The sequence below is a fragment of the Mus caroli genome, unplaced genomic scaffold (genome assembly GCF_978045245.1).
Source record: "Mus caroli unplaced genomic scaffold, Mus_caroli_1 scaffold_6, whole genome shotgun sequence".
Lineage (NCBI taxonomy): Eukaryota > Metazoa > Chordata > Mammalia > Rodentia > Muridae > Mus > Mus caroli.
The window spans coordinates 81537862-81564041 of NW_028227261.1; the positions used below are offsets into that span (position 1 = coordinate 81537862).

The 26180-nt window shown below is 36.3% G+C and overlaps 1 protein-coding gene across 2 annotated transcripts in view; it reads right to left on the reverse strand.

The window, feature by feature from the left end:
• Window positions 1–1812: 1812 nt before the first annotated feature.
• Frmd3 (FERM domain containing 3) overlaps window positions 1813–26180 on the reverse strand; it is a 199469-nt gene continuing 175101 nt past the window's right edge. The window contains exons 14-15 of one of the 2 annotated variants that reach the window (XM_021160425.2): window positions 16089–16544; window positions 1813–2034 (exon numbers count right to left, since the gene is read on the reverse strand). In XM_021160425.2, the coding sequence (XP_021016084.1) occupies window positions 2021–2034; window positions 16089–16544 (470 nt within the window). In that variant the 3' untranslated portion in view covers window positions 1813–2020. Of the gene's footprint in view, window positions 2035–13179; window positions 16545–26180 lie in introns of those variants that run through there. The other variant, XM_021160424.3, reaches the window with a different exon arrangement.

Consider the following 26180-nt stretch of genomic DNA (forward strand, 5'->3'; position numbering starts at 1 on the left):
CTTAAAAAAAAAGATAGGTTTAGGGTAAGTGTTATTATTGGCATTAAGGTTAGACGTCAGTGTAGGTTAGGGTATGGTTAGGGTTAGGCTTAGAGTTATGCTTAGTATTAAGGTTAGTATACTGTTATGGTTAGAATAGTTTTTGGCTTATGGTTATTATTTGAATTAGTATTAAGTTGGGATATTGTGAGGTTATAAGTACATTCATTTTAAGATTAGGGTAAACACTTTTGATAGAGAAAATTTGAAGTTTAGGGTTATCATTAGTATTAAGAATAAGTGTTAGAATTATGATTTTAATATGGATGTAGACGTGGGGTTGGTGTCATGGATATGCTCATTTTGTAGTTAGGCTTAGTGCTAGGTCTAACCCTAGTGCTTGGAATAATAAAGGGTTCTTGTTACAGATAGAGGCAGGGTTAATATTAAATTTTTGCTTTTATTAGGATTTATGGTTAGAGTTAGGGATAGTGTTAAAGTTATGATTAACAGTAGGAATAAGAATATTGTTATTTCTAGGATTAGGAATAGGCTATGGTTAGATTTAGGATTAGGAATAAGTTTAAGACAAGGCTAGCCTAAAAGTTAGATTTAGGGTTGACATAAGGATATATTTATGTTTCAGTGTAGGGCCATACTAATTGTTAAGAACATCACGATGATTAGGTAAGGGCTTCTTACCATTCAATTGCAAAGTTTAATTTAAAATTTTCTTCTTTGTAAGTTATAATTGAGAGTCAAAATATATATTATACATCATCATATTGAATTTCTACTTGATTCTTGTTTTCTTTTGGCTTTTTAGTGCTGAAAATAAATTCTGTACCCAGGGTTTCACCTATATTATATAAGCTCTTTATCACTAAACAGTACTCCTATCCTCTGAGTGTTGATAAATGGGAGAGCTATGAGTGTAAAGAAGTAATTCTACTCTGTTTCAATTAGTCAAGGATACAAAGAAACACCCTAGAAAAACAGCTAAAAGAGGGCATCTAGTGCATACAGAGTGCCTTGAACAGGGATAGGTGATTTCTGTTGCTAAGACATGCTTTTTCAACATATCCTGTTTTACTGTCAAAAGGTTTTTTTTTTTTAAATATGGATGAAGTATACAGTAGCCACTTTACTAAGAAGCACTGTAATTACATGACCATCATTGTAATTATAGCCTGTATTGCTGTTTACAGAACATTATCCTCAAACCATGTTGTGAAATTTCAGTTGTCTGAACCTCTGTTGATTCATACTGAAAAAGTTACAGGAAACTTAAACAAGAACATTGAAATTTTAACTGCTTCTGAAAAATGCATCTGTCATACTTCATGTAAACTAATATTTTCTTAATTCTTTTCTACCCTGAAGAATATTCTCCTTTGAAATTTAATGATCAGAAAAATAATTCTGTTACAGATCGTGATGAATGTTGGCTGGAGAAACTCCTAGAATTTGCAAGGTGTTTTTCAAAATGTAGTACCTACAGAAAATATCTCTTTATCTTGTTATTTTCTGTAACCATGAAAATGACTTTGGCATCCTTTCTAAAAGGATATTTGTGGTAACTAAGGGTGTTGAATAGGTAAATATAGTTCCAATAAACCCTTTATTAGTTCCTAACTGATTCCTAGTTCCTTCTCCCATTCATGAAGGCTGTGAAGACCCATGTTGGTGACAAACATCCTCTGATGCTTAAGGCTTAGCCAAGATCAACCTTCTGTACACTTTTTCTTTTGTGACATTGAAAGTTAAGAGTCTCACCCACCACTGTGACACCATTCCAATTCCCAGTAGATAAAAGACACAATGGCCAGAAGATGGTTCAAATCAGCTTTACTAATGGATGGGTCAATGCACCTGAAGTCTCAGGCTAAGTGAAGATTCTTCCTTCCTCTCTGAAGTGATGGCAGCTGAGCCTTCTTGGTTGGCTCACAAATTTATCCACCCAGTGAGAGAGAGAGAGAGGTTGGAATGTGGAGAACTGGTATTGGATGTGTCCTCCATGTGCAGGTCCTGTTGAGTCTGTTTATGGCATAGAGACTGGAAGTCCAAAAGCAGGTCCAAGACAGACAGGAAAAGAGAGAGAAGTAGGAGGATAAGTAAGAAGGGACCATCAGCACATTATCTCCCTCAAGTAGAGAAAGTCAGCCCAAAGATGCCCAAGTCCCATCAACTACAACTATCCCTGAAGACACATCATTTGCACATTAGGTTAGGAATGTTGTGAGAGAATCTTCTTCTATTTGACTCAGCAGACAATATAAGGTAAAAATGAAAAGTAGATGTGAACCTGGGTCAGAAACTCAATGTAATACTCAGTAAGTGGTTAAGTACTATATTTTTGGAGCCCTTAGGCACAATGGACGGTTACTCAACTTGCCTCTGAGAAAATGCCCTATGTACCCAATTTCCCCATATTTACTTTGGAACTCTAGAGTATAGACATTTTATTGCCAAAATACCTTAGGAAATTGCTGATTTCATAAGGTTCATTCAAGACTTAGGGCTGATTATCAAAAATGACTTCCTCTTTATTCAGCCAAAGAAGAATATTTCTCTGTCCTCCTATGACCACATCACTAAGTGAAGCTAAATATAATTTTTTTTTTGTTTTTGGTTTTTGAGACAGGGTTTCTCTGTGTAGCCCTGGCTGTCCTGGAACTCACTCTGTAGACCAGGCTGGCCTCGAACTCAGAAATCTGCCTGCCTCTAAATATAATTTGAACAGGAAAAGGCATTAATTGTTTCTAAGCCTTGGGCTAGATATGAATCTCTAAATGTCAGTGGGTGTTAATACATTCACAGACAGTGAAAAGAGCTACTGGAAGCAGAAGTGTAAGTTCTTAGGTCATCTGATCATTAAGCACTAAGCTCTGAACTCTTTTTTTTTTTTTTTTTTTTTGGTTTTTCTCTGTATAGCCCTGGCTGTCCTGGAACTCACTTTGTAGACAGGCTGGCCTCGAACTCAGAAATCCGCCTGCCTCTGCCTCCCAAGTGCTGAGATTAAAGGCATGCACCACCACCACTGGGCTAGCTCTGAACTCTTTCTGTCCTCGACTCTGGACTCTGTTTTTCTAAGGACAGCCGAGTAAGAAAAACTCAACAAACACATTCAGGAAACAACTACAAGGGGGCTGTTTCTGCGTCACATTATACAGTATTCTTTCTGCAGCTCTGTGGAGAGAGTTGTTGAATTCATGCCAGAACTCATCTGAAGATTTGTTGCAGCTATGAGGCTCAGCAAAAGTACAACAGTAAAGTCTTTTCAAGCTAGTGACAAAGAAATGAGTTTCCCCGTAAGCACAATGGAGCGAAGAGTTTCATTCCATTGTTTCTGGAACAGGAACTCTTTTTTTTCTAGACAGTGGTGAAACTCCTAAGTTCTAGCACTCTAAGACCAATCACCTTTCCTATTTTTCTACTTATGTTCTATGTCTTTCTTTTTATTATTTTATGTACAATATATGTTGATCATATTCTTTATCTTCCTTTAGCTTTTTACAAATCTTCACCTCCCTACCCACCCAACTGTGTTCTTTCTCTCCACACTCTCTCTCTCTCTCTGTCTCTCTCTCTCTCTGTCTCTCTCTCTCTCTCACACACACACACACACAAACACACACACAAAACAAAATAAAGGTCAAAGCAAACAAACAAATAAACAAAACAAAGAAAAAACAAAAATTAAATAAAAACCATGAGTTCATTTTGTGTTGAGCAGTGACTCCTGGGTGTGGGGCCTTCTCTGGAGTTTGGTTCTTTTACCTAGTGACACTCCACTGTAGAAAACTGGTTTTCCATTTCCTAGCTGGTGTCAAATACCTTCTTGATTAGGGCTAGGACTCTCTGTGTCCACTTCTCAGCTTTAAGATCTTGTTTAGTTTGAATCTCTGCAGGACTTGTGCAGGCCTCCCAGCCTCTATGAGTTTAAGTGAGTGTTGAGCCTGTTGTGTTTTGAAGATACTGTTTCCTTGGAGTCATACACCACCCCTGGCTGTTGACATATCCTTTTCTGTATATATCCCTGAGCCTTGAGATGAAGGGATTGATAATGAAATCTCATTTAAGGCTGATTGCACTTACTATATGCACATTGTTCGGTTGTGGGTCTCTGAGTCAATTACCATCAGTTACAAGAGGAAGTTTCTCTGACAAGGATTGACTAGTGCATTGATCTAAGGGTACAGTAGTATGCCATTAGGAGTAATTTTATTTCTGTGTTCCTTTAATAGAAGGCTTTCTTTCTCTTAGGACCTGTGACCTATCTAGTTTCAGGATGTTGACCACTTAGCAGTATCAGGTATAGGTTCTATCTTCTGGAATGGACCCTAAATCCAATTTAAAAAATGATTGGTTTCTCCTACAACATTTGTGCCACTATCATACCAGTATACTATTCTAGATTATGGGTTTGTAGTTGGGAAATATTGATGATTAACTTTCATTGTCAATATTGCACAAAGTACATTTTGCACTGTGATGCTAGTCAGTAGTGTGAAACTTCTAGTTGGGCACCAGCTCAATTCCTTTGTGTTCAATGACATATAAGTAAGTGGTTGTGGTAGGTAACAAACAGTATTGGCAATAAGTTGTGATTTTTTTTGGGTGTCTATGTGAACCCCTTGTCCAATGAAACTATAAGATGTAACCAATCTCAAGCACTGGGGGTTTAACTTGCTGGCATAACATGTCTAGTTGAGGTATTCTCTCTCTAATTATATGGTGATTCCATTTAAATTCATTTCGTATATGCATTTGTTTTAGGAAGCATCGACAGTTGTAGGTTTCTGTATGGCTTTTCGAAAGGTTTCCAGTATATTTGTTCTCCCTCCCCATATTCTCTCCTTTATCCTGCCATCCTATTCTCTCCCTCATTTAATTCTCCTTTTCTAGCCCCTTTTACCTCTTTATAACACAGTGTTCTATTTTCTTTTATTTGGGAGATCTTCTCCCCTAGTGGTCTTGTATTACTTGCCTAGCCTTTATGTTTATTTTTGATTTAAACAAAAATAGCTAAAGTTTAAAAGCTAACATTCATATATAAAAGAATACATGCAACATTTTTCTTTTTGGGTCTGAGTTACCTAATTGAGGATGATATTTTCTAGCTCTATTTATTTAATTACCAAACCCTGAAAATTTCACAATTTCTTCTTGGTTAACAGCTAAGTAATATTGTGTTATTTTAATGTACTACATTTTTATTATTCATTCATCAGTTGAATGTTTCATCAGTAGGCTGTTTCCATTTCTTGGCTATTAGGAATAGAGCAGTAATAAATGTGGAGAAGTAAGCATCACATTTCTGTAGTATGATGTAGAGACCTTTGGATGTATGCCCAATAGTATATTTGGAGGTTGTGGTATATCAATTTTTGGCTTTTGAAGAACAGCCACACTGATGTCCATCGTAGCTGTACCAATTTGAACTCTTCCCAGAAATGAACATGTTCTCCTTTCCACATATTCTTGTCAGCATATACTGTCATCTGCTTTATTGACATTGGCCATTATGACTGAAGTAAGAAATCTCTTATATTTTTGCTGTGAGCCCAACCTTTAATAGCTGTATCATCTCTCCAGCTCAAAATGAAATCTCAAAGTGCTTTTATTTTTCATTTTTCTGATGACTAAGAACAATGAACGTTTATTTAAGTGCTTCTCAGTTTCATCTTTTGAGGACTCCTTGTTTAACTTTACACTTCATTTTTAATTTGGATATTTGTTTTCTTAATGTTTAGTTTTCTTGATCACATGCATAATTGGTGAAGATTTCCCACTACTATATATGCTGACATTTTTGCATACATGATGGTATTCTTTGCTACACAGAAGCTATTTATTTATTTATTTATTTATTTATTTATTTATTTATTTATTTTTAACTTCATGAGGCTCTATGTATTAATTTTTGGTCTTAGTGCCTATACCAGTATTATTCTGCTAAGAAAGTCCTTTTCTGTGTCAATGAATTCAAGTATATTCTCCACTTTATCTTCTGTCATATTCTGGCTACCTGATCTTATGTTTAGGTCCTTTATCCACTTGGAGTTGAGTTTAGTGTAAGAAGATAGGCACGAACTTATGTTTTATTCTTCTACATGCAGTCATCCAATTTGACCAGTGCCATTTGTTGAAGATCCTGTCTTTTTTTTTTTTTTTCCCAGCGTATATTTCTGGCTGCCTTGTCAAAAAATTGGATATGTATATAACTTGTTGTTGTTATATCTTTGATCAGATCCCATTGTTTAATGTGCGTGTTGCTGTTTTTATGCCTATACCATGCTGTTTTTACTACTATGTCATTGTAATACAACTTCAGATCTGTGATGGTGATAGCTTCAGCAGTTCTTTTTTATTTAGGTTTTTTATTCAGGATTTTTGTTTTGTTTTGCTTTGTTTTTGAGATGGAGTTTCTCTGTGTAGCCCTGGCTGTCCTGGAACTCACTCTGTAGACCAGGCTGGCCTCAAACTCAGAAATCCACCTGCCTCTGCCTCCCAAGTTCTGGGATTAAAGGCATGCACCACCACTGCTCGGCTATTCAGGATTTTTTTTAGCTATCCTGTTTTGTTTTTGTTTTTTTTTTTTGTCTTCCACATGAAGTTGAAGATTGATCTTTCAATTTCTGTGAAGAATTGTGTTGGGACATTTTTATTATTTTATTTTTAGGTACTGTTTCCCTGATGTCTTTCTCAGTATATTTGTATATAGGAGGTTTACTGATTTATATGTGTTAATTTTGTGTCCCACTACTTTGCTGAAGGTGTTTATTAGCTGTAGGAGTTTTCTGGTGAAGAAAACCCTCTCCTTCCCTTCCTCTTTATATTCCCTTGATCTCCTTCAGTTGTTTTAGTGCTCTTGCTAAGACTTCAAAAATTATACTGAACATGTATAAAGAGAGTGGGCATCCTTGTTGTCATTTTCCTCATTCTACTGAAAATGCTTTGAATTTCTCTCTCATTTCAGATCATGTTGTCTATAAACTTGTAAATTACACTATGATGTCTCTTGTGTGCCTCCTCTTCAAAGACTTTGATCAATAAGGGATGTTGCATTGTATCAAAGGCCTTTGCTGCATCTAATGAGATGATCATATGGTTTTTGTCTTTCAGTCTGTTTATATGTTGGGTTACATTTATTGATCTATATATGTTGAACTATCCATACGTCTCTGAGTGAACCCAACTTGATCATTGTGTATAATCTTTTCATGTGTTCCCTAATTTTGTTTGCAAGTATTTTAAAAAAATTTCGGCACCTATAATGTGACAATTAGACTAAAAATAGCCTCAATATACTCACCTATTTGAATGCTTAGTTCCTAACTGATGGAACTGTTTTGATAGTTTTCTTAGTCTATTGCAGTTCTAATAGTGTGAAGAAACACCAGGACGATGTCAACTCTTAGAAAATATTTAATTGGGAGACTTAAAAATTTAACAGGTTGTTCAATATCATTATGGAGATAGGGAGGGAGGAAGGGAATGAGAATGGAGGGAGGAGAGAGAGAGAGAGAGAGAGCGAGAGAGAGAGCTGGGTCTAACATGCGCATTTGAAACCTCAAAACCCATCTCTCTTTAACACACTTCCCCCCTAAAGGCTACACCTACTTCAACAATGCCATACTTTCTAACCCTTGTCATCCTTTCAAATATTTTCCCCCTAGTAACTAAGCATCCATCTATATAATGCTATGTGAGTCATTCTTATTCAAACTACCACAGGAAGTCTTACAAGATGTGGCATTGTTTGGGGAGGTCTGTCACTGGGAGTGGTCTATGAGGCTTCAAATGTTTATGTCAGACTCTCTCTCTCTCTCTCTCTCTCTCTCTCTCTCTCTCTCTTTCTGTCTGCAAATTGCAGATAAGATATAAGCTTTGAGCTACTGCTCCAACACCATGCTTAACTGTGTGCTGCCTACTTCTCTCCATGATAATGATCATGAACTCATTCTTATTTTCTTTTTGTTTTGTTGAGACTTTGTGTTTTCAGTATCAGTAATTAGGGTAGCTTCATAAAAAGAATTTGAAAATGTTTCTTCAGTTTCTATTTTGTGGAATAATTTGAGAACCACTGACATTAGTTCTTTGAATGTTTACAGTAGACAGAATCTATACTGAATACTTCTGGCTTTGAGTTTTTTTGGTTGGGAGATTTTAATTACTACTCACATTTTACTATGGATTTGGGATTATTGAAATCATTTATTTTACCTTGATTTAACTTTTGTAGGTCATATAAATTAAGAAAATTAAAATATGTCATTGATCTTCTAAATTTCCTTGGTGACTATTGTAATGTCTCAATTTTCATCTCTAATTTTATGCAATTGTATCTTCTTTGTCCATCTTTTTGATAATTGGGCTAAGTATTTGTCAATCTTGCTGATTGTTTTTGTTTGCTTGTTTTTTGTTTTGTGAAGCAATTCTTTGTTTCATTGATTTTTTGTATTGTTTTATTTGTTTATTTGTTTCTATTTTATGATTTCATCCCTGAATATGATTATTTCTTCTCATCTACTCTTTTTGGGTATTATTTCTTCTTGTTTTTATAGAGATTTTTAGATGTGTGATTGAATTAGTAATGTAAGATTTCTCCAATAGTTTAATGTAGGGAAGTAGTGTTAAGAACTCTCTCTTAAGTCCGGCAGTGTTCATGTATGCCTTTAATTCCAGCACTTGGGAGGCAGAGGCAGGCAGATTTCTGAGTTTGAGGCCAGCCTGGTCTACAAAGTGAGTTCCAGGACAGCCAGGGCTATACAGAGAAACCATGTCTCAAAAAACCAAATCAAACCAAACCAAACCAAACCAAAACCCAAAACAAAAAACAAACAAACAAACAAAAGAGTTTGTGTCTTAGAATTGCCTTCTTTGTGTCCCTTAGATTTTGTTATGGTTTGTTTTCATTTTCACTCAGTTTGTAAAGTTTTTAATTTCCTTCTAGATTTCTGTCTAGACCTATTTTTCATTTAGAAGAAATGAGTTTGTATATGTTTTGCTATTGTTGTAGATAGTCAGCTTTAGTTCATAGATGTCAGTTACAATAATGGTTGGTATTTCAAGTTTATTTTTTATATTTGTTTAAATTTGCTTTGTGTCTTAATATGTGCTAAGTTTTGGAGAAAGTTCCATGAGTTCTGATAAACAAGTTTTTTTTTTTTTTGTTTAGTTCTTGAGTAGAATTTTCTATAGATGTCTACAACAATCATTTGGTTCATGTTATTACATTACTCTGGCATTTTTATGTACATTTTTATGTTCATTAAAAACACATGGTTAATGTATCTTTTAATTGGGGAAGTGAGAACATTAATTTTGGGTTATTATTTTGTTTTTATGGTATGGACATTGCCACTCTCTTTTGATTGTTCTGGGATCAGTTATTACTTATGTCGCCTTTGATGCAGTCAGCTTTCAGACCGACATTTTCCTTCTAGTGATTTCTGTAGAGCTATAGCGGTAGACATAGCCTAAAAATGTGCTTTCACCGTGGAATGTTTTTCTTTCTCTGTTTGTTGTAATTGATAGTTTTGTTGAGTATAATAGTCTGGATTGTCTGGATATAGCTTTAAAATGTGCTGTCACCATGGAATGTTTTTCTTTCTCTGTTGGTTGTAATTGATAGTTTTGTTGGGTATAATAGTCTTAAACCTTAGCACATATTACAACTGTATCTGTGGTCACTCAGAGTTTACATAATATCCATCTGGCCCTCATGATTTTCAGAGTCTTCACTGAAAAATCAGTGTTATTCTAATGGTTCTTCCTTTATGTGTTAAATGGTCTTTTCCCCTTGCAGCTTTCAATATCCTTTGTTCTGTACATTTAGTTTCGAATACTATGTGTCATGGGGATTTTTTCTGTTCTGTTTTATTTAATGTTCTCTATGCTTTTTGTACTTTGATCTCTTTCTTTAGATTGGGAATGTTTCTTCTATTATTTTGATTAATGCATTATCTGTGGCTTTGACTTGGGTTTTTCACATTTCTGTGTATTTATTATTTTTAATTTTAGTCTTTTCATATTGTATTCCATTTCTTGGTTGTTCAATGCTTAGATTTTTTAAAAGATTTAACATTTTTTAAAAAATGAGCTATCCATTTATTCTCTCTTCTTTAATCTATTGGTGAGGCTTACTTGTGAACTTTTTCTTTAGCATCCCAAGTTTTTCATCTCAAAGTTTATTTCAGTTTGCATTTTCTTTAATGATTCTATTTCCTTCTATTTTCATGTCTGGAATTATTTTCATTTTTTTTCCATCCAGGTGCTTATATTTTCATGGTCTTCATTAAGGGATTTATTTATATCATCTTTAAGATCCTTGAACATGTGCATTCTTGCTATTTTGAAGTCCTTGTCTTGTGTTTCAACTAAATTTCTTCCCTCAGGGCATATTTAATACATATTTTCTTTACTACTTATGTTTTTTGTTTTTTGCTGGGATGCAGGCATCTGGGGTTATGACATTTAGAGTGATTTTAGTGTCTTGCCTTTGCTGTGTCTTCTTTTCTTTGGTTGATGTTACCCAATCTAAATCTTAGCCAAATATGGTGCTGGGATGTCCCTGATTCCTACCCTAGTATAATGGTTGTGAGGTTCTTGATAGGAGTTCCACATGTCTATGGAGAGTTACAATGCAATGTATTTGATCTCAAAGGAATGGCTAAAAAGTGTGCCAGGGAAGAACTAGGGATATATTGGAATCTGGATTTGGCCAAGTCCTAAAGAAACAGTAATATTTTGGGAGAAGGGGCTGAGGTAAGTAGACAGTGGCAAGTTTAAGAACAAGTCTAGAGAGTCCTAACAGGAGAATAGGAAGGAGGAAGAGTGTGGTCTATAATCTGTTTTTTAGTTTAATACTTTTTCAGCAAGATGAATGTAGTGGCTCTGGGTCTCTGGTAGAAACATGTTCTGTGTGTCAGCTAAAAGTCAGAGAAATGGAGATTGCTTAGAAGAAATGGCTGAAAAAGATAATGGTGATGGGCTAAGAAGGGCTTGGATCTTGGTTCTGCACCAAAACAGATGCATTCCAAGCACATATATCCTTATTCTAATACTTTAATTTGACCAATGAGTTCTTTGAAATTGGAGTGTGTTTCTAGTGCTTATATCTCTACTTGGGCCTTAGTAACTTCAGTAGAATATTAGGTAATCTTCTCCATTACCTATCACACATCCTCCTTTAATTTCCAACCATTACTTTACATAAAATAAAACTGAATGATTGAAAAAAAGATGCCCCAGAGTATTTTATTAGAGATTCCTACTACCATATTAACAGACAAGCAATCTGGATGTTGACATAGAAATGCTAATTTCACTATACAAAGATATAGCTCCAATAACCATACTATAGCCCCCATAAAGAAATCAACTCATTGTAAATCTTTTCAGCGTTATGTTCATAATATTAGACAAACTATAAAATATACTGTAAATACATAACACATCTGTTACAAACTCAGATAGAAATATATGATCCTTTACCTATATCATTCTCATTATAAAGCTCATATTAGCACTAAAGATAAGTGTGTGTACACTTACTTGTTCTCTCTCTCTCTGGGTATACACAAATTCACAAATGTACATAAAGCACTTTCATAAAATAATCACTTGGGAGTCTATATTTCATGATATCTGAGAGAGAAAAGAATAATAGGGTTCCATAAATTCCTCACTTGGGACAAAATAAGAACAAGTAAGTATGTGTGAAAGGCATGTGAGCTATATCTATACAAACACACATATACACATCTTTTATAAATATACATATATCAATAATATGGAATATTGACATACTTGTGTGCTTGCTTTGAAGCCCCAATCTCACCATTTTATATACTATGTGTTGACAAATTCCCCTCTTCATTTGATTCAAACAACTGATGAAGCTTTCTAATAAAAATGGATATTTCTTAAAGGCTTTAATTTTATAGTGAATAAATGACATTATAAGATTCCAGTGTTACATTTGGATGTCAAACTCATAAAAGAACCAGTGATTGTTGATCTTACTGTCAATGTGAGTATCTCGAAAAGTATGCAGAAAATCAGGAAAATGTTGTGATATATGATTCTCTGTTGTACCACAGAAACCATAAATCAAAATAAAGTCTGTCTCCTCTCCTTAAATTGTTTATGTTGGGTACTGTGGTCACAGAATGCAGAAGTAACCAATAAGCTGCCCCTTGACAGTTCCCAAGGAACAAAACAAAACCCAGTGAGCTATTCACACTTAGTAGTGAACAAAGTTGTTGTGGCATATGCATGATGTATGTTTGTGGTGCATATGAGTGTTGCATATGCTTACAGAACCAGAGCAGGACCTTGGATGCCTCCCTCTGTCATTCTCCAGATTATGGCCTTGATATGGTCTCTCACTGAACCAAAAGGCCACTGTGTCAGTTAGGCTGGTTGGCCTGGGCTTCACTGAGATTCCACTCCCCTATTTCCACTCCCCTAGGGTTACTGGAATACATAGTTATGTTCAGTGTTTTACACAGATGCTGAGGATTCAAGTTCAAGTCCTCATGTGTGTGAAGTAAGCACCCTTACCCACTGTTGGCTTCCCTCTTTACTTTGAGGGCACCACAGGAAGCTGTAGATACTATTTCCATTACCAACCATCTCAGACCCAGTAGGACCTAAACTTATCTTTCTATAGACAGTCACCAACATCACACCTTCATTTCTTGATCTTTTCAAGTACACTATCCTAGTTTGCTTTGTTTCATGGTTTATTTCATGGGCAAATATCCAACCCTGAGGAAACAGGCCCAATGCTTGTCTCACACTTCTATCAGGCAAGCTGCCTGCAGGTAGGGGACCATAACTCTATACTCACCCATCTCCTTTAAGCTTTTGATATGGGATTATGTCCAGCATTTGATACAGTTCATAAAGAAGTTACACAGAATTTCTCTGATCCATTCTGTTTTTTTCCCTCCCAAGACTCCTTCCTCTCCTCTCCTCTCCTCTCCTCTCCTCTCCTCTCCTCTCCTCTCCTCTCCTCTCCTCTCCTCTCCTCTCCTCTCCTCTCCTCTCCTCTCCTCTCCTCTCCTCTCCTCTCCTCTCCTCTCCTCTCCTCTCCCCTTCCCTCCCCTCCTCTTCTCTCTTCCCCACTCCTCTCCCCTCCTTTCCCCTTCCCTCTTCTTCTTCCCTCTTCTCTCCCCTCCCCTCCTCTATTCATGTATGTTACACCTCTTTTCCATCTTCAATAGAGAACAACTAAGTCACACTACACTCTGTCATCACAGTCATAAGTTAAGTTGCTAGTATGATAATAAAACTCTTACAAAAGTTATAGAAATAAATATTTATGATTTTGAGTTAGGTAATAGCTTCAAATATGATGCCAGCATTCACAAACAACAGAAGAAAATAAAAAGAACTTGATTCAGAAACTTTTGTTGGCAGCTGAGAAGGCTTGGCAGCATGAGGAAGCAAGAGGAGCTGAGTCTAAATTTCCAGTACCCATGTAGAAAGTCAGGTGTGGTTGCACATCTGTAACCCCAGTGCTGCTGCTGCTTAGGAAAGTAGTTCGAGATTTGCTAATTTAGCTTGAGGTTCAGTTAGAGACCCTGCCTCAAGGAAATAAGTGTGTGTAAGTGTAATGGGAACCAAGTCTCCATTTCAGCTAAGGCTTCACATCTACAGCTTTACATCTTCCCATAGGGATTGCCTTCTCTGTCATTTGCTGCCTGACCTCCAGATCTTCTGCTGAAATAAAGGTAAAATCTCCATATCTTCTTAACTCATGAGTTTTGCATGTTTGAAAAATGAGCATTATTTGGATGATATGATAGTCTGCCTATCTTCCTTTGGACCTTGACTGGAGTTGCCTCTGAGTTCCTGAGTGACTAAACCTTGAGAAAAGCAGGATCCACCAGATCTTTCTGCTCAGAATCTTTTCTCTTTGATACCCAGGAGCCTGCTCTAGGTGTACTTTAATGTGGCAATACTTAAGATGCCCTCAAGGTATTTTTTTTTATTGTTTCAATGAAAACTCATTGATTTCTTTTTAAAGACCCTAATTTCTTTCACAAGCATGCACAAGTATGTCTATACATTATTCTTTTTGGCCAAACAGCTAGTTTTTAAAATATATATTTGTGAGGCTAGAGAGATGGCTCAATGGTTAAGCGTACCGGCTATTGTTCCAGAGGACCTGAGTTCAATTCCCAGTCTCAACATGGTGTTTCAAGGCCATCTATAAAAGGATCTGATACCCTCTTCTGACAGGTAAGTGTACCTGCAGCAGAGCACTTACTGAGAAAATAAATACATAAAATAAACAAAAAACAAATTGAAAAAATGTTTTAAAAAACCCCAGTGTTAGCCTTTATGGTTATTCTTTTAATTAAAGAGTCCTTATTCTCTCTTTCCCTAAAAATATTCCCATACTCCTTTGTTTCTTAGTTATGACACAGTGTTGGTAAGTGGCCAGCAATGGAAAGCACCAGATATTTTTCTGTGTTGAGTTCACTGACATGAAGGATTGTGTCTCAGGATTTATCATTTCTTTTGTCTCTTTTTATCTTCCATTGTTGATTTTACCCAAACAAAATTGATGTATTATCTGATGATTCACTGTTTCAATTAAAGCCTCAATTACACAAGAGTCCAGAACTTAAAGAAATTCATAAAGGAAATTCTCTCTCTCTCTCTCTTTCTCTCTCTCATCATTCTCTCTCTCTCCATCTCTGTCTCTGCCTTTCTGTCTGTCTGTCTGTCTTTTCTCACCTACTTTCACTGTCTTACACACACACACACACACACACACACACACACACACACACACACCACCTTGAAATTTTACCCAGAGAATTACAATGAAAAGCATGAGGGGTCCCAAAAATTCACCTTAAAATGTTGTCCATTTTTATTAACTAAACATGATTTTATGAACTCAGAGAGTGAGTGCACATCACTTTACAATGAGTGCCATATATCAGCATCACTTCCATAAAGGCAACCACATGCTTAGTATCACTTGCCTAGCAGTCTCAGAAGAACTGTTCTTTGCTGCCTTCTATTTGCCAAACTCCTGCTTGCTTTTACTCAGATAAGTCAACAATAACAATTAACTAGTTGATCTTCTTTACAATTTTACTATTACAATTAGTTTTAATTTCTTTTAAAAACACTCTGCTTTCCCAGTCCAAATATATGGACTAAACACAAATTAAATTATAATAAGATTATCATGTCCAAAACTCTGAAAACTAGACCGGACAATGTCAACTCAATGTTCTTCATGCTTACATCTTCTAGTTTAATCATCTGTTTTTGAGAACTTGCTATAGTTTTTTACTATCATTTTTTTTCAAAGTCATATGCAGGTAATAAATTATGGATTAGTTAGCCAAAAAATATCTTTAAAAAAATCAGGTGCCAAAACATTAAAAAATTCCATGTGCATTGGTTTTACAGTAGGTATACTCAAATAATTCCAGAAAGCTTCTGTTTTGCTAAAAATTTACCAAAATAGTTAGAACGCGTAAAAATATTTTTTTTTTAAAAAAAACTGAAAGAAAAACTCAGCATCAACTTATTGTATAGGCATCAGTAAGAGGTCATTATTTTCACCAAAGGTTATATTAAAAAGATTCACTTTGTATTTTTACTAAAATTCTAATATGATTATAGTTCACAAAAAAGAAACAAGAATACCTAACTCCAATATATTAAATTATTATGGTATGATATGGAGAGTTTTTTTCTTCATGACTGCATTTTTGAAGAATAACTCAAAGTATTGTATTTGATTTAAATCGACTTAAATTCAATGAAGTACAGAAAACTGATTTCAAGGTTTGAGCAGTCAGTTAAGAGAGTTAAGAGTCAAGAGTTAAGACTACCTCTTGACAACTGAAGGCCAATAACAACCTAGCATCTACTGAAAATGCTACTACTAGTATTGAAGATAGCCCTTCGTCTTATCAGATATGTATTTTATGAACAACCCAGCATGTAGAGGACGATGTTGACCTTCCCAGCCACCCACTCCTTCAGGGGACAATAGTATTCATAGTGAAACTGCTCAAACTCTGGTGTCTGACGGATTTCGCATAAGAAGGAGAGATCAATACCTGACTCCAAAAGGAGGAGGAGCAGGGGAAATACAAACAGCAGCAGTCCCAGGCCCACCACAAGGAGCCTGGAGAAACTCTTGACCAGGGGGTTAACCCAGATATGGCCGGTCAGGATTGAATAGCTCCATGACAAAGCTTGGCGAGCTTCCTTCAACTCCTCCTCTTCAGCAATTAAAAAAGCATTTTCATCTGCTTCAAGTTCCTCAAATGAATCCGTGTCTTCTCTTTCTAACTCGAGCCTGGATGGACAGTCAAAGAGCATGTTGATTTCATCATCATCCACTGGGGTAGGAAGCAGGCTGGCGATGGGATTGTACGCTAGTTCAGAGATGGTCAAGGGGTCTTCTTTTACTCTATCTTCCTCTTCATCTGGAGGATCTGCACACTGTGCTCCCTTCACTGGTGAGCTGGCAATTAGGGGCTCAGACACATCCATTTTAGGCAGTGGGGCACCTGGAAAGAAACATAATTTTATAAAGCTTAAATTGCACATATTCTTCTTTCACAGAAGTCTGTATGTAGAATCAAAGTTCAAAGAATATGTGAAATTGTTCAGTAGCATTCTCTTATTAGAAAAAGAATAATCTTGTTAGCAACATGCTATATCATAAATGTTCAGCTCAATACAATAAACAACACTGATTAAAGAAGTATATACAAAATTTCAGCATATTATTCTGGTCTGCAAACCTTTAACTAATGCCAGGTCTTTAACATGTGAAAATGATCCAGAAGTACATGAAAATTACAAATAGGTCTTTCAGAGTTAACACTATGGCACAATTGAGTATTATGTAAATTTGCCTAACAGGGACAATTGAGTAATCATTCTGAGGTGTTGCTCTCTACTCTTCCTTCCAGGCACAGTTTTGGGATTTCTGTTATTAGTATTTTTGGATTATCATCTAATTCACAAATCCAAAGAATGGAAAGTCCTGATATTCAGAATATTTAAAGCAAAGCAAAATGAAAGATTTCAGTCCATCAACATTGGGATTTTAGATTTTGAGGTTAGTAATATTCAAGCATTAAATTAAACTCAAATGTTCCAAAATCAGAAGAAAAAGAAATGAAATCTTATATACTTTGGTCCAAAGCCTTTGGAGTAGATAATCCTCACCTGTAATTGCAACCATGTGGTGTGTACAAACTGATTTTTTCTCTTTTTTCACATTTTAATACATAGTGTTTTATCTTCAGATAGAGTATTTTCATTACTATTATTTATAAATTAGGCCAAAATTTCCAAGAAACTTTAGTTATCTACTGGTAAAATTTTTGGAAGAATGAAGCCTTTTTTTTTTTTTTTTTTGAGACTGGGTTTCTCTGTATAGCCCTGGCTCTCCTGGAACTCACTTTGTATACCAGGCTGGCCTCAAACTCAGAAATCCGCCTGCCTCTGCCTCCTAGCCCTGGCTCTCCTGGAACTCACTTTGTATACCAGGCTGGCCTCAAACTCAGAAATCCGCCTGCCTCTGGCTCTCCTGGAACTCACTTTGTATACCAGGCTGGCCTCAAACTCAGAAATCCGCCTGCCTCTGCCTCCTGAGTGCTGGGATTAAAGGTGTGCACCACCACACCTGGCTGAAGAAATTTTTTAAGAGTTGCTTTTACATCTACAGCTTTTTACTCCAATTCATATCAGTTTATTTCTATAGCTACATGTTCAGAAGGCAAATTAATTAAAGTGCTTGAGATTTTAAAAAATGTTTATTGAAAAATACATCTTTCTTAATATTAATTTTTTTTACATATGTGATATCTAGCCCCTTTTTATGTATGTAAAAATTGTCTGTGTTAATTATGAGTCTTGGGTGAATAATTAGAAATGATAAAAACATCAAAGAAGTGTTTTCTATAATGGAGCATGGATAATAGAACATAAAATTTGCAAGCAGGTAAATCAATATATCAAATGTAAAACAGAATACCATTCATAATTCCCCCACTTTTTTATCATTCAAAAAAATCACCCAATATCTTCTGGTAGCTCCATCCTAAGAGCAGAAAATAGTTTAAATGGAAAATATCATGCAACTAACACATATACAGTTGTTGGTGTCTATATTAATCATCACCTACTGCAAATGAAATTTTTCTGATGAGGACTGAGAGATACATTCATCTTTAGGTATAATTATATATCAGTAGCTACTAGTTTAGTTCTATGTCTATTTAACACAATAACAGAGTCTCCTCTATGGCCTAGTTTTTTCATTCATTAATTTATTTATTCTCTTTATATCCTGATTGCAGCTTGCCCTGTCTCCTCTCTTTCCAGTCCCACATTCACAAGTCCCAACTTCTATTAACCTCTCCCTTTCTCCTCAGAGAGGATACCACTATGTCCTGGGATAACAAATCCCAGCAGGGCTAGGCAGATCTTCTCCCACTGATGCCCAGTATACCCATCCAGTTAGGGGAAGGGGATCCAATGCTAGGCAGCAGGTTAGAGATAGGCTCGTTACAATTGTTAGGGGACCCACATGAAGACCAAGCTGCTTGTCTGCTAAAAATGTGTAGGCGGCCTAGATCCAGCACCCGCATGTTCTTTGGTTGGTGGTTCAGTCTCTGTGAGGCCCCATGGGCCCAGGTTAGTTGACTCTGTAGTTAGTTCTTTTTGTGCTGCCCTTGACCTCTCTGTCTCAATCCTGTCCTTAACACTTTCACAAGACTCCTGATCTCTGCCTGATGTTTGGCTTTGGCTCTCTGTATCTGTTTCTATCAGATTCTTAAGAACACAAGAAATATGGGAAGAAAAGCCAGAACTGAATACAAAACAAAACAGTAGCTCTGTGAATTTATTGTCTTCCCATGAATTATCAATTCAACAGTAAAAGTCCCTAATAAGGAAGACTTATGTGAACATGGTTCACAAGAATAATTATAAACATTTTCAAAGAGTTCAAAGGACTTAAAGAAGAGACAAACATTTGACTAAACTTAAATAGGATAGGAATCAATTGATTGAAACCCCAGAAAATACAAATAACTGAATGAAATAAGGAGGACACGGAATGATACAAAAAATAGAATTTAAGATAGAGAAATATTGAGGAAACCCAAAACTAAAATGAAGCTGGAAATGAAACATTTAGCAAGTGAAATACATAGTTGAGTGAAAAACCTCAACAACATAATCAATAATGAAACTAGAATATTAGGGCTTTATGAGTAGTTATATAAATTGGTTCATAAAAATTGAAAAATAAAAAATAAACAAGGTCTTTGGAACACAATAATAAGACCTAATCAAAAATAATGGGCACAGAAAAAGGAGAATTCTACGGCAAAGGTGTATAAAACAAAGTCACACACAGAAAAATTACCTATCTAGATATTACTTCATTAAGCATAGAATTCGGGTAGGAATTGTGCTTTATCTTATCAATATTATAAATTCTTCTAGTTTGCCTACCACTTTCAGGCATCACTAACTACAACACATATGTTGACAATGGACAAAGAATATTGCTCTCACTGGTTTTTTACTACATTGTATAAACATCTTGATTCTTTCTTTGTCTTTTAATGTTACTAAAGAACCCTCACATAAATTAATCAGTTTTTTTTTACAATATGCCTTGACAAAAACAACAACAACAAAAAGGAAAAGTAGTAATCTATACACTTTTCTTTAAAAATTTTTTCCCACTCCATAAGCTGTAAACCACTTTGGAAATCAGTTTGGCGGTTACTCAGAAAATTGGACATAGTTCTACTGGAAGATCCAGCAATACCACTCCTGGGCATATACCCAGAAGGACACATACTCCACTATGTTCATAGCAGCCTTACTTATAATAGCAAGAAGCTGGAAAGAACCCAGATGTCCTCAACAGAAGCATGGATACAGAAAATGTGGTACATTTACACAATGGAGTACTACTCAGCTATTAAAAACAATGTGTTTATGAAATTCTTAGTCAAATGGATGGATCTGGAGGATATCATCTTGAGTGAGGTAACCCAATCACAAAAGAACACACATAATATCCACTCACTGATAAGTGGATGCTAGCCCAGAAGCTCAGAATCCTTCTTAGAAGGGGGAACAAAATACCCATGGAAGGAGTTACAGAGACAAAGTTCAGAGCAGAGTCTGAAGGAATGGCCATCCAAAGACTTCCCCACCTGGGCATCCATCCCATATACAACCACCCAACCCAGACAGTATTGTGGATGCCAACAAGAGCTTGCTGACAGGAGCCTGATATAGCTGTCTCCTGAGAGGCTCTGCCAGTGCCTGACAAATATAGAAGTGGATGCTCACAGTCATCCATTGGACAGAGCTCCCCAATGAAGGAGCTAGAGAAAGTACCCAAGGAGCTGAAGAGTTTTGCAGCCCCATAAGAGGAACAACAATATGAACTAACCAGTACCCCCAGAGCTCTCTGGGACTAAACCATCAGTCAAAGAAAACACATGGTGGGACTTGTGGCTCTAGCTGCATATGTAGCCTGGCTGGATATCAATAGGAGGAGAGGCCCTTGGTCCTATGAAGGTCCTGTGCCCCAGTATAGGGGACTACCAGGGCCAGGAAGCAGGAGTGGGTGAGTTGAGGAGCATGGGGAGTGGGGAGATGATAGGTGATTTTTGGAGGGGAAACTAGGAAAGGGGATAACATTTGAAATGTAAATAAAGGAAATATATAATAATGATAATAATAATAATAATAATAAAAAACAAAATCATTTATCTTAATTAAAAAAAAATCTTCCACAATGTAGAATTTTTCCTTTCTCAGAGCTGGAGACATTTTTATATTGAGACATTGTGGAAATTTTGCTGTGATCAAAAAAAAAAAAGTAAATAAGAGGCTATTTTTACATTTGTTATGAAATCAATTGACAGGAAATGAGAAATTAATGTTTCATCCATTTCATATATGAGCTGCTGATGCAGTGGGAACTGGAGGACTGATTGTAAAATACAGTAGGAAATGCAGAGGTATGCCAAGGTATTGAAAAATCCTTAATTAAATAATATTTCTCTTCTTCTTCTTTTTTTTTTTTTTAAGATTTATTTATTATATGTAAGTACACTGTAGCTGTCTTCAGACACTCCAGAAGAGGGCACCAGATCTCGTTAAGGATGGTTGTGAGCCACCATGTGGTTGCTGGGATTTGAACTCTGGACCTTCTGAAGAGCAGTCGGGTGCTCTTACCCACTGAGCCATCTCACCAGCCCCAATATTTCTCTTCTTAATAAGAGAAAATTTATATCATTTGCAGGCGTATGTTCAAATGTATTTAATAACTACCATATTTTTCAAACTCTACTCTCTGCACTTGGAATATAACATAGTTTAAGCCACCATCCACCATAAAACTGATACCATGTATATAAACAAATAGTAAGAATATGCATACATTTAGTTTGCCTTATAAGGCTTAATGCCATCTATATGTTCTAATTCAAGAACTATAATCTCGTTATAAAAAATCATAAAATATCTCATAATATATTAAGTATGTTATAATTTTATTTTGGAGTATAGTCATGGCTCTCTAGACCTGCTATCCATAAATGGAGCACCCATGATTTAAATAATGTGAAGATGAGAAATGCTTGCTTCTTCTCTTACTATGAAGAAATTCAGAGGAACACACCACTATGACTTCTTCTCCCTTTTCTGAATATAGAGTAAAACATTTATTTAGCTTAATATTACTTAGCATAACAAGGTGTCATCTTGTTCTGTGGGGATATGCCTTCTCCTTTTCAGTTAGCTTTTGCTTCTCTACTTCTTTGTCATCCTTCTTGTTCTTCCATCCTTCCTATAAAAATGGATGCCATATTCATCCTTAGCTGTCCTCTAAAGATTTAGTCAGAGTGCATAACTGGAATCAATCCTATTTCTTTAGGCACAGGATGACAGCCAAGAACAGCTCATACTGGAATTTTGAAATATGAACGTACCAGAATTTTGAACTGTGACCTTCAGTCTTATCTCAGTAGACAGAAGAACACAATTCTACTGCAGTGAAGGCTTTATCAAAAGACAGCATCATGTTTCCAGAACGGAGCAACAACTCAACTTGATTTTATTTAAAAATACGTACTGAGCTTTTATTATATTTCAGAACATTGATTCCAAATAAAAAGTTTAGAATAACCAATATATAACTCTTTATGCTTTTATGCTTTTAAATAATTAAATGTATTAGAACTAATTTAAATAATGAAAGCTAGGTATCCAAAATAGCATCAGTTTAACATACAGCTACATGAAATAATTAGTTAACCTTCTTCAATGCAACCACAAATGTAAGATTTATGTGTGTTGCACATGTATAGAAAGTTTCAGTTCAGACAAGCCATGCTGCTGATGGTGCTTAGCAGCTATAGTAGGCAAGCATGATGGACTGCATAGCTCTCACCAAGGTGGTGAGTTTTTTGCATGCTCCACCTTCATCCCCATCACCATGCTGACATTTCCTCCACTATATGTAAAATTGGAAGAAGAATTAAATTGGATGAGTTAATAAAATTTGTTCATTGGCCAGGGCATGGTTCACTTTCAATTCAAATAACATCAGGTGAGTAAAGTCTAGCCCCAAGAATAACAACAAATACTGCTTTCATCTCTAGTCAAATGGATTTTAAGTTAAAGAGTTAAACATAACATTGTAACTGTTAGCCATTGGAAAGCACTACTCTTGTACATCCACAGCATAACTGTGATTGAATTTTATAGTGGGATTTTAAAGGATCAAGCTTATTTCAATTTTCATCATATGCTTTTGACAACTCTACTTGTTAGCTTGACACAACTTAGTCTCAAGTTGTGACAGCATGACTTCCCCACAATTATGGATTGTAAACTGGAACTGTAAGATAAGATAAACCCTTCCATTCCTAGATTGCCCTTTTCAGGGTATTTTACCATAACAATAGAGAAAGTACCCAAGGAGCTAAAGGGGTCTGCAACCCTAGAGGAGGAACAATGATATGAACTAACAAGTACCCCCCAGAGCTTGTGTCTCTAGTTACATATGTAGCAGAGGATGGCTTAGTAGGCCATCAATGGGAGGAGAGGCCCTTGGTCTTGAGAAGATTATATGCCCCAGTACAGGGGAATGCCAGGAAGCAGGAGTGGGTGGGTTGGGGAGCAGAGCAGGGAAGGGGTTATAGTGGACTTTCAGGATAGCATTTGAAATGTAAATGAAGAAAATATCTAATTAAAAAAAAGAAATGAGACTAGAAAAATTCTGCAGCTGAAAAAAATTTTAACTGGTTAACAAATATGTTCACCTGTGTCATACACACACACACACACACACACATACATACACACACAACAAGTATATTTCAAAGACACTGATTACAGAGAAAAAAATTGAAAGTTTTGCATGCATGTATTTTTCTACTTTATCTGGTAAATTACTGACAAAAGATAATTTTATTATTAAAATATTTTTTCTTTTTTAATGACACAGGGGTTATGTTCAAAATCATCATTTGGAATTCTTCATTGTTTTACTACATTATAAGAATATAAATAGAAAACAATTTTAGAAGGAATTCTATCAAATTATATGAAATTTATGGGTGTGGTATGGCTTAATCCTGAAATCACACTTTTTCTGACTTTTGTCTAAGAAGGAAACTTGTCACTGTTTTGGAGCCATTATTATAAACACTTCTAGCCAATTTCTATCTCCTGTCTCCTAAATGCCAGAAGGGATATCTGGTTTTTCATTATCTCTCTTCCTGTAAATGGGAACCTGTGTTAGGAAACTATATATGAGGATGCAGATAAAACTGAGAGGTACCTGAACATCTTATGAACATGGCAACTGAACTGACTCTATCTCCCTTCTCTGTGCCTTCATGTAATAAAGCCTGGAAAAGAACATAAATGGTACATTTCCAGGAATCTACTTCACTCCTACTAGACAGGCATACTGCCTTCCTTCTCTCTCTCTCTCTCTCTCTCTCTCTCAAAATCTTTATTCAATGTATGAGTGCTCTGCTGCATATATATCTGCCTGCCTGAAGAGGGCATCAGACCCCCCCCCCCAGATGGTTGTGAGCCACCATGTGGTTGCTGGGAATTGAATTCATAACCTCTGGAAGAGCAGCCAGAGCTCTTAACCACTGAGCCATCTCACCAGCTCTGCCTTCTTTCTCTTAAGCTCTATAAAACTCCTTTAGAACTCTATCCTCTCCCCTATAGGTGGAACAACAATATGAACTAACCAGGACCCCCCCGGAGCACATGACTCTAGCTGCATATGTATCAGAAGATGGCCTAGTAGGCCATCAGTGGAAAGAGAGGTCCATTGGTCGTGCAAACTTTATATGCCTCAGTATAGGGGAACGCCAGGGCCAAGAAGTGGGAGTGGGTGGGTGGGGGAGCGTGTGGGAGACTTTTGGAATAGCATTGGAAATGTAAATGAAATAAATACCTAAAAAAAAAAAAAAAAAGAAAACCAAGTTCAAAGTTACCGAGAAAACAGAACCAGGATGGAAACAAGCTTCAGTCTCTTATCTGTATGGGTTCGTGGTCACATTTTGCTTGTATCTATAAAGATTCCTGACTAAAAAAAAAAAAAAAAAAAGAAATCTATCCTCTCTTTGGTCTATGAATTCATGTTTTAAATTCATAAGTTAAATATCTAGAGGCAATGGTATGAGATGGCTTTGGTAGTCACTGAATTTCTAGGACCCAAACCTTGTCTTTCCTAAGTTACAGACCTGATTATTCTGAAGGCTGCCCAACTTTCCCCAAATCATTGGTTTGATAGGATAAGAACTGAAGGATCGTGAATACAGAAACCAATGCTATATTTGTTCTTTTGCTTTAAATTTACCATTCCTACACACACACACACACACACACACACACACACACACACACACACACACACACTTTTCTGCCTTCCAAATTCAGATAGAAACTTATATATAAGTTTCTTGTTTCCCTTTGCACCTTCCTTTAACTTAAGCCTCATCCTTCTTTTTTTCCCCTTTCTACTTTTTGTGGAACACCTTTGATGCACCATGGTCTTTGAATTTGTTCCTAAGTAAAGAAACAGCTAATGACCAGCTTCCAAAGGGTGCTCTAGCACTTTGAGATGACTGGACCATGTGCATACATGGCAGCCCACCCTTGTGTCTGGAGCCTGCACAGATCCACCAGGATCAAAACAATAAATCGCCGTGTGTTGGGCAAACTACAACCAGAAGTGGGAAGGAGGCTGTTGTAGTTGTGTAGAAATTACCTAACTGTTGTGGACATATGGAATGCTCTAGGGGCTAGTGGTGGGGACTCTGGTTCTGAAGTGTCCTAGTGCCTGCTCTTTGGCTGAGACAGAGTGCTATTTGCACTCTCAAAACTGCTCCACACTCTTTGTTTACTTTTTTTCTGCCACATGGTGTTCTGGTTGCCCCCTGTGTTTGCTGTCACTTTCCAGTTGCTATGACATGGACAGGGTCAGGGAAAAGAGTTTCTGCATACTATCTCTAAGTTCATTTAGACATCTTTTCCAACTGTGTTCTGTATTTACTCAACTTCAAGGAACATGATAAATAAAAGTGTGGCTTTTAAAAAATCAAGGTGCTTTCTTTAAGTGAGAAAATCACCCTTAGCACTCTCATGCTTTCCTCTTATCTAGACTGAGGAACATCAAACGAATTAGCCGATTAAAACTTTGAAGAAAAAGAGGTCCAGAGTGAATGTCTATTAGAGGTGCAACACAGTCAAGATCCCTACACATTAGATAATCTTCAGAAATTGACTTCTTTTCCAGTTATCAAGGTTGAACATTTACTCCAGACATTTAAAAATTTATAGTAGATCCAGTATCAGTATCAGAGTGAAGTTGATGAGGATGCTTAGGGCTGATTAGAACGATGTTAGTAGTCTTCTAGGCTTCCTTTTCTCATGATGGCACATGAAAGAAAAGAGGATACAAGAATCAAGGTCTTATCACAGAGAGCAGCTAGCTAGCTTGACAGGCTCCTCCTCATGGCTGCTTAAGAGGCAAGGAGAGTAAAGGGAAACATGCCAGATGATGCTTTGGAAAAGAAGGCAAAGAAGATAAGAACTCTGTAATATATCCTTTTTTTGTCCTACAGATA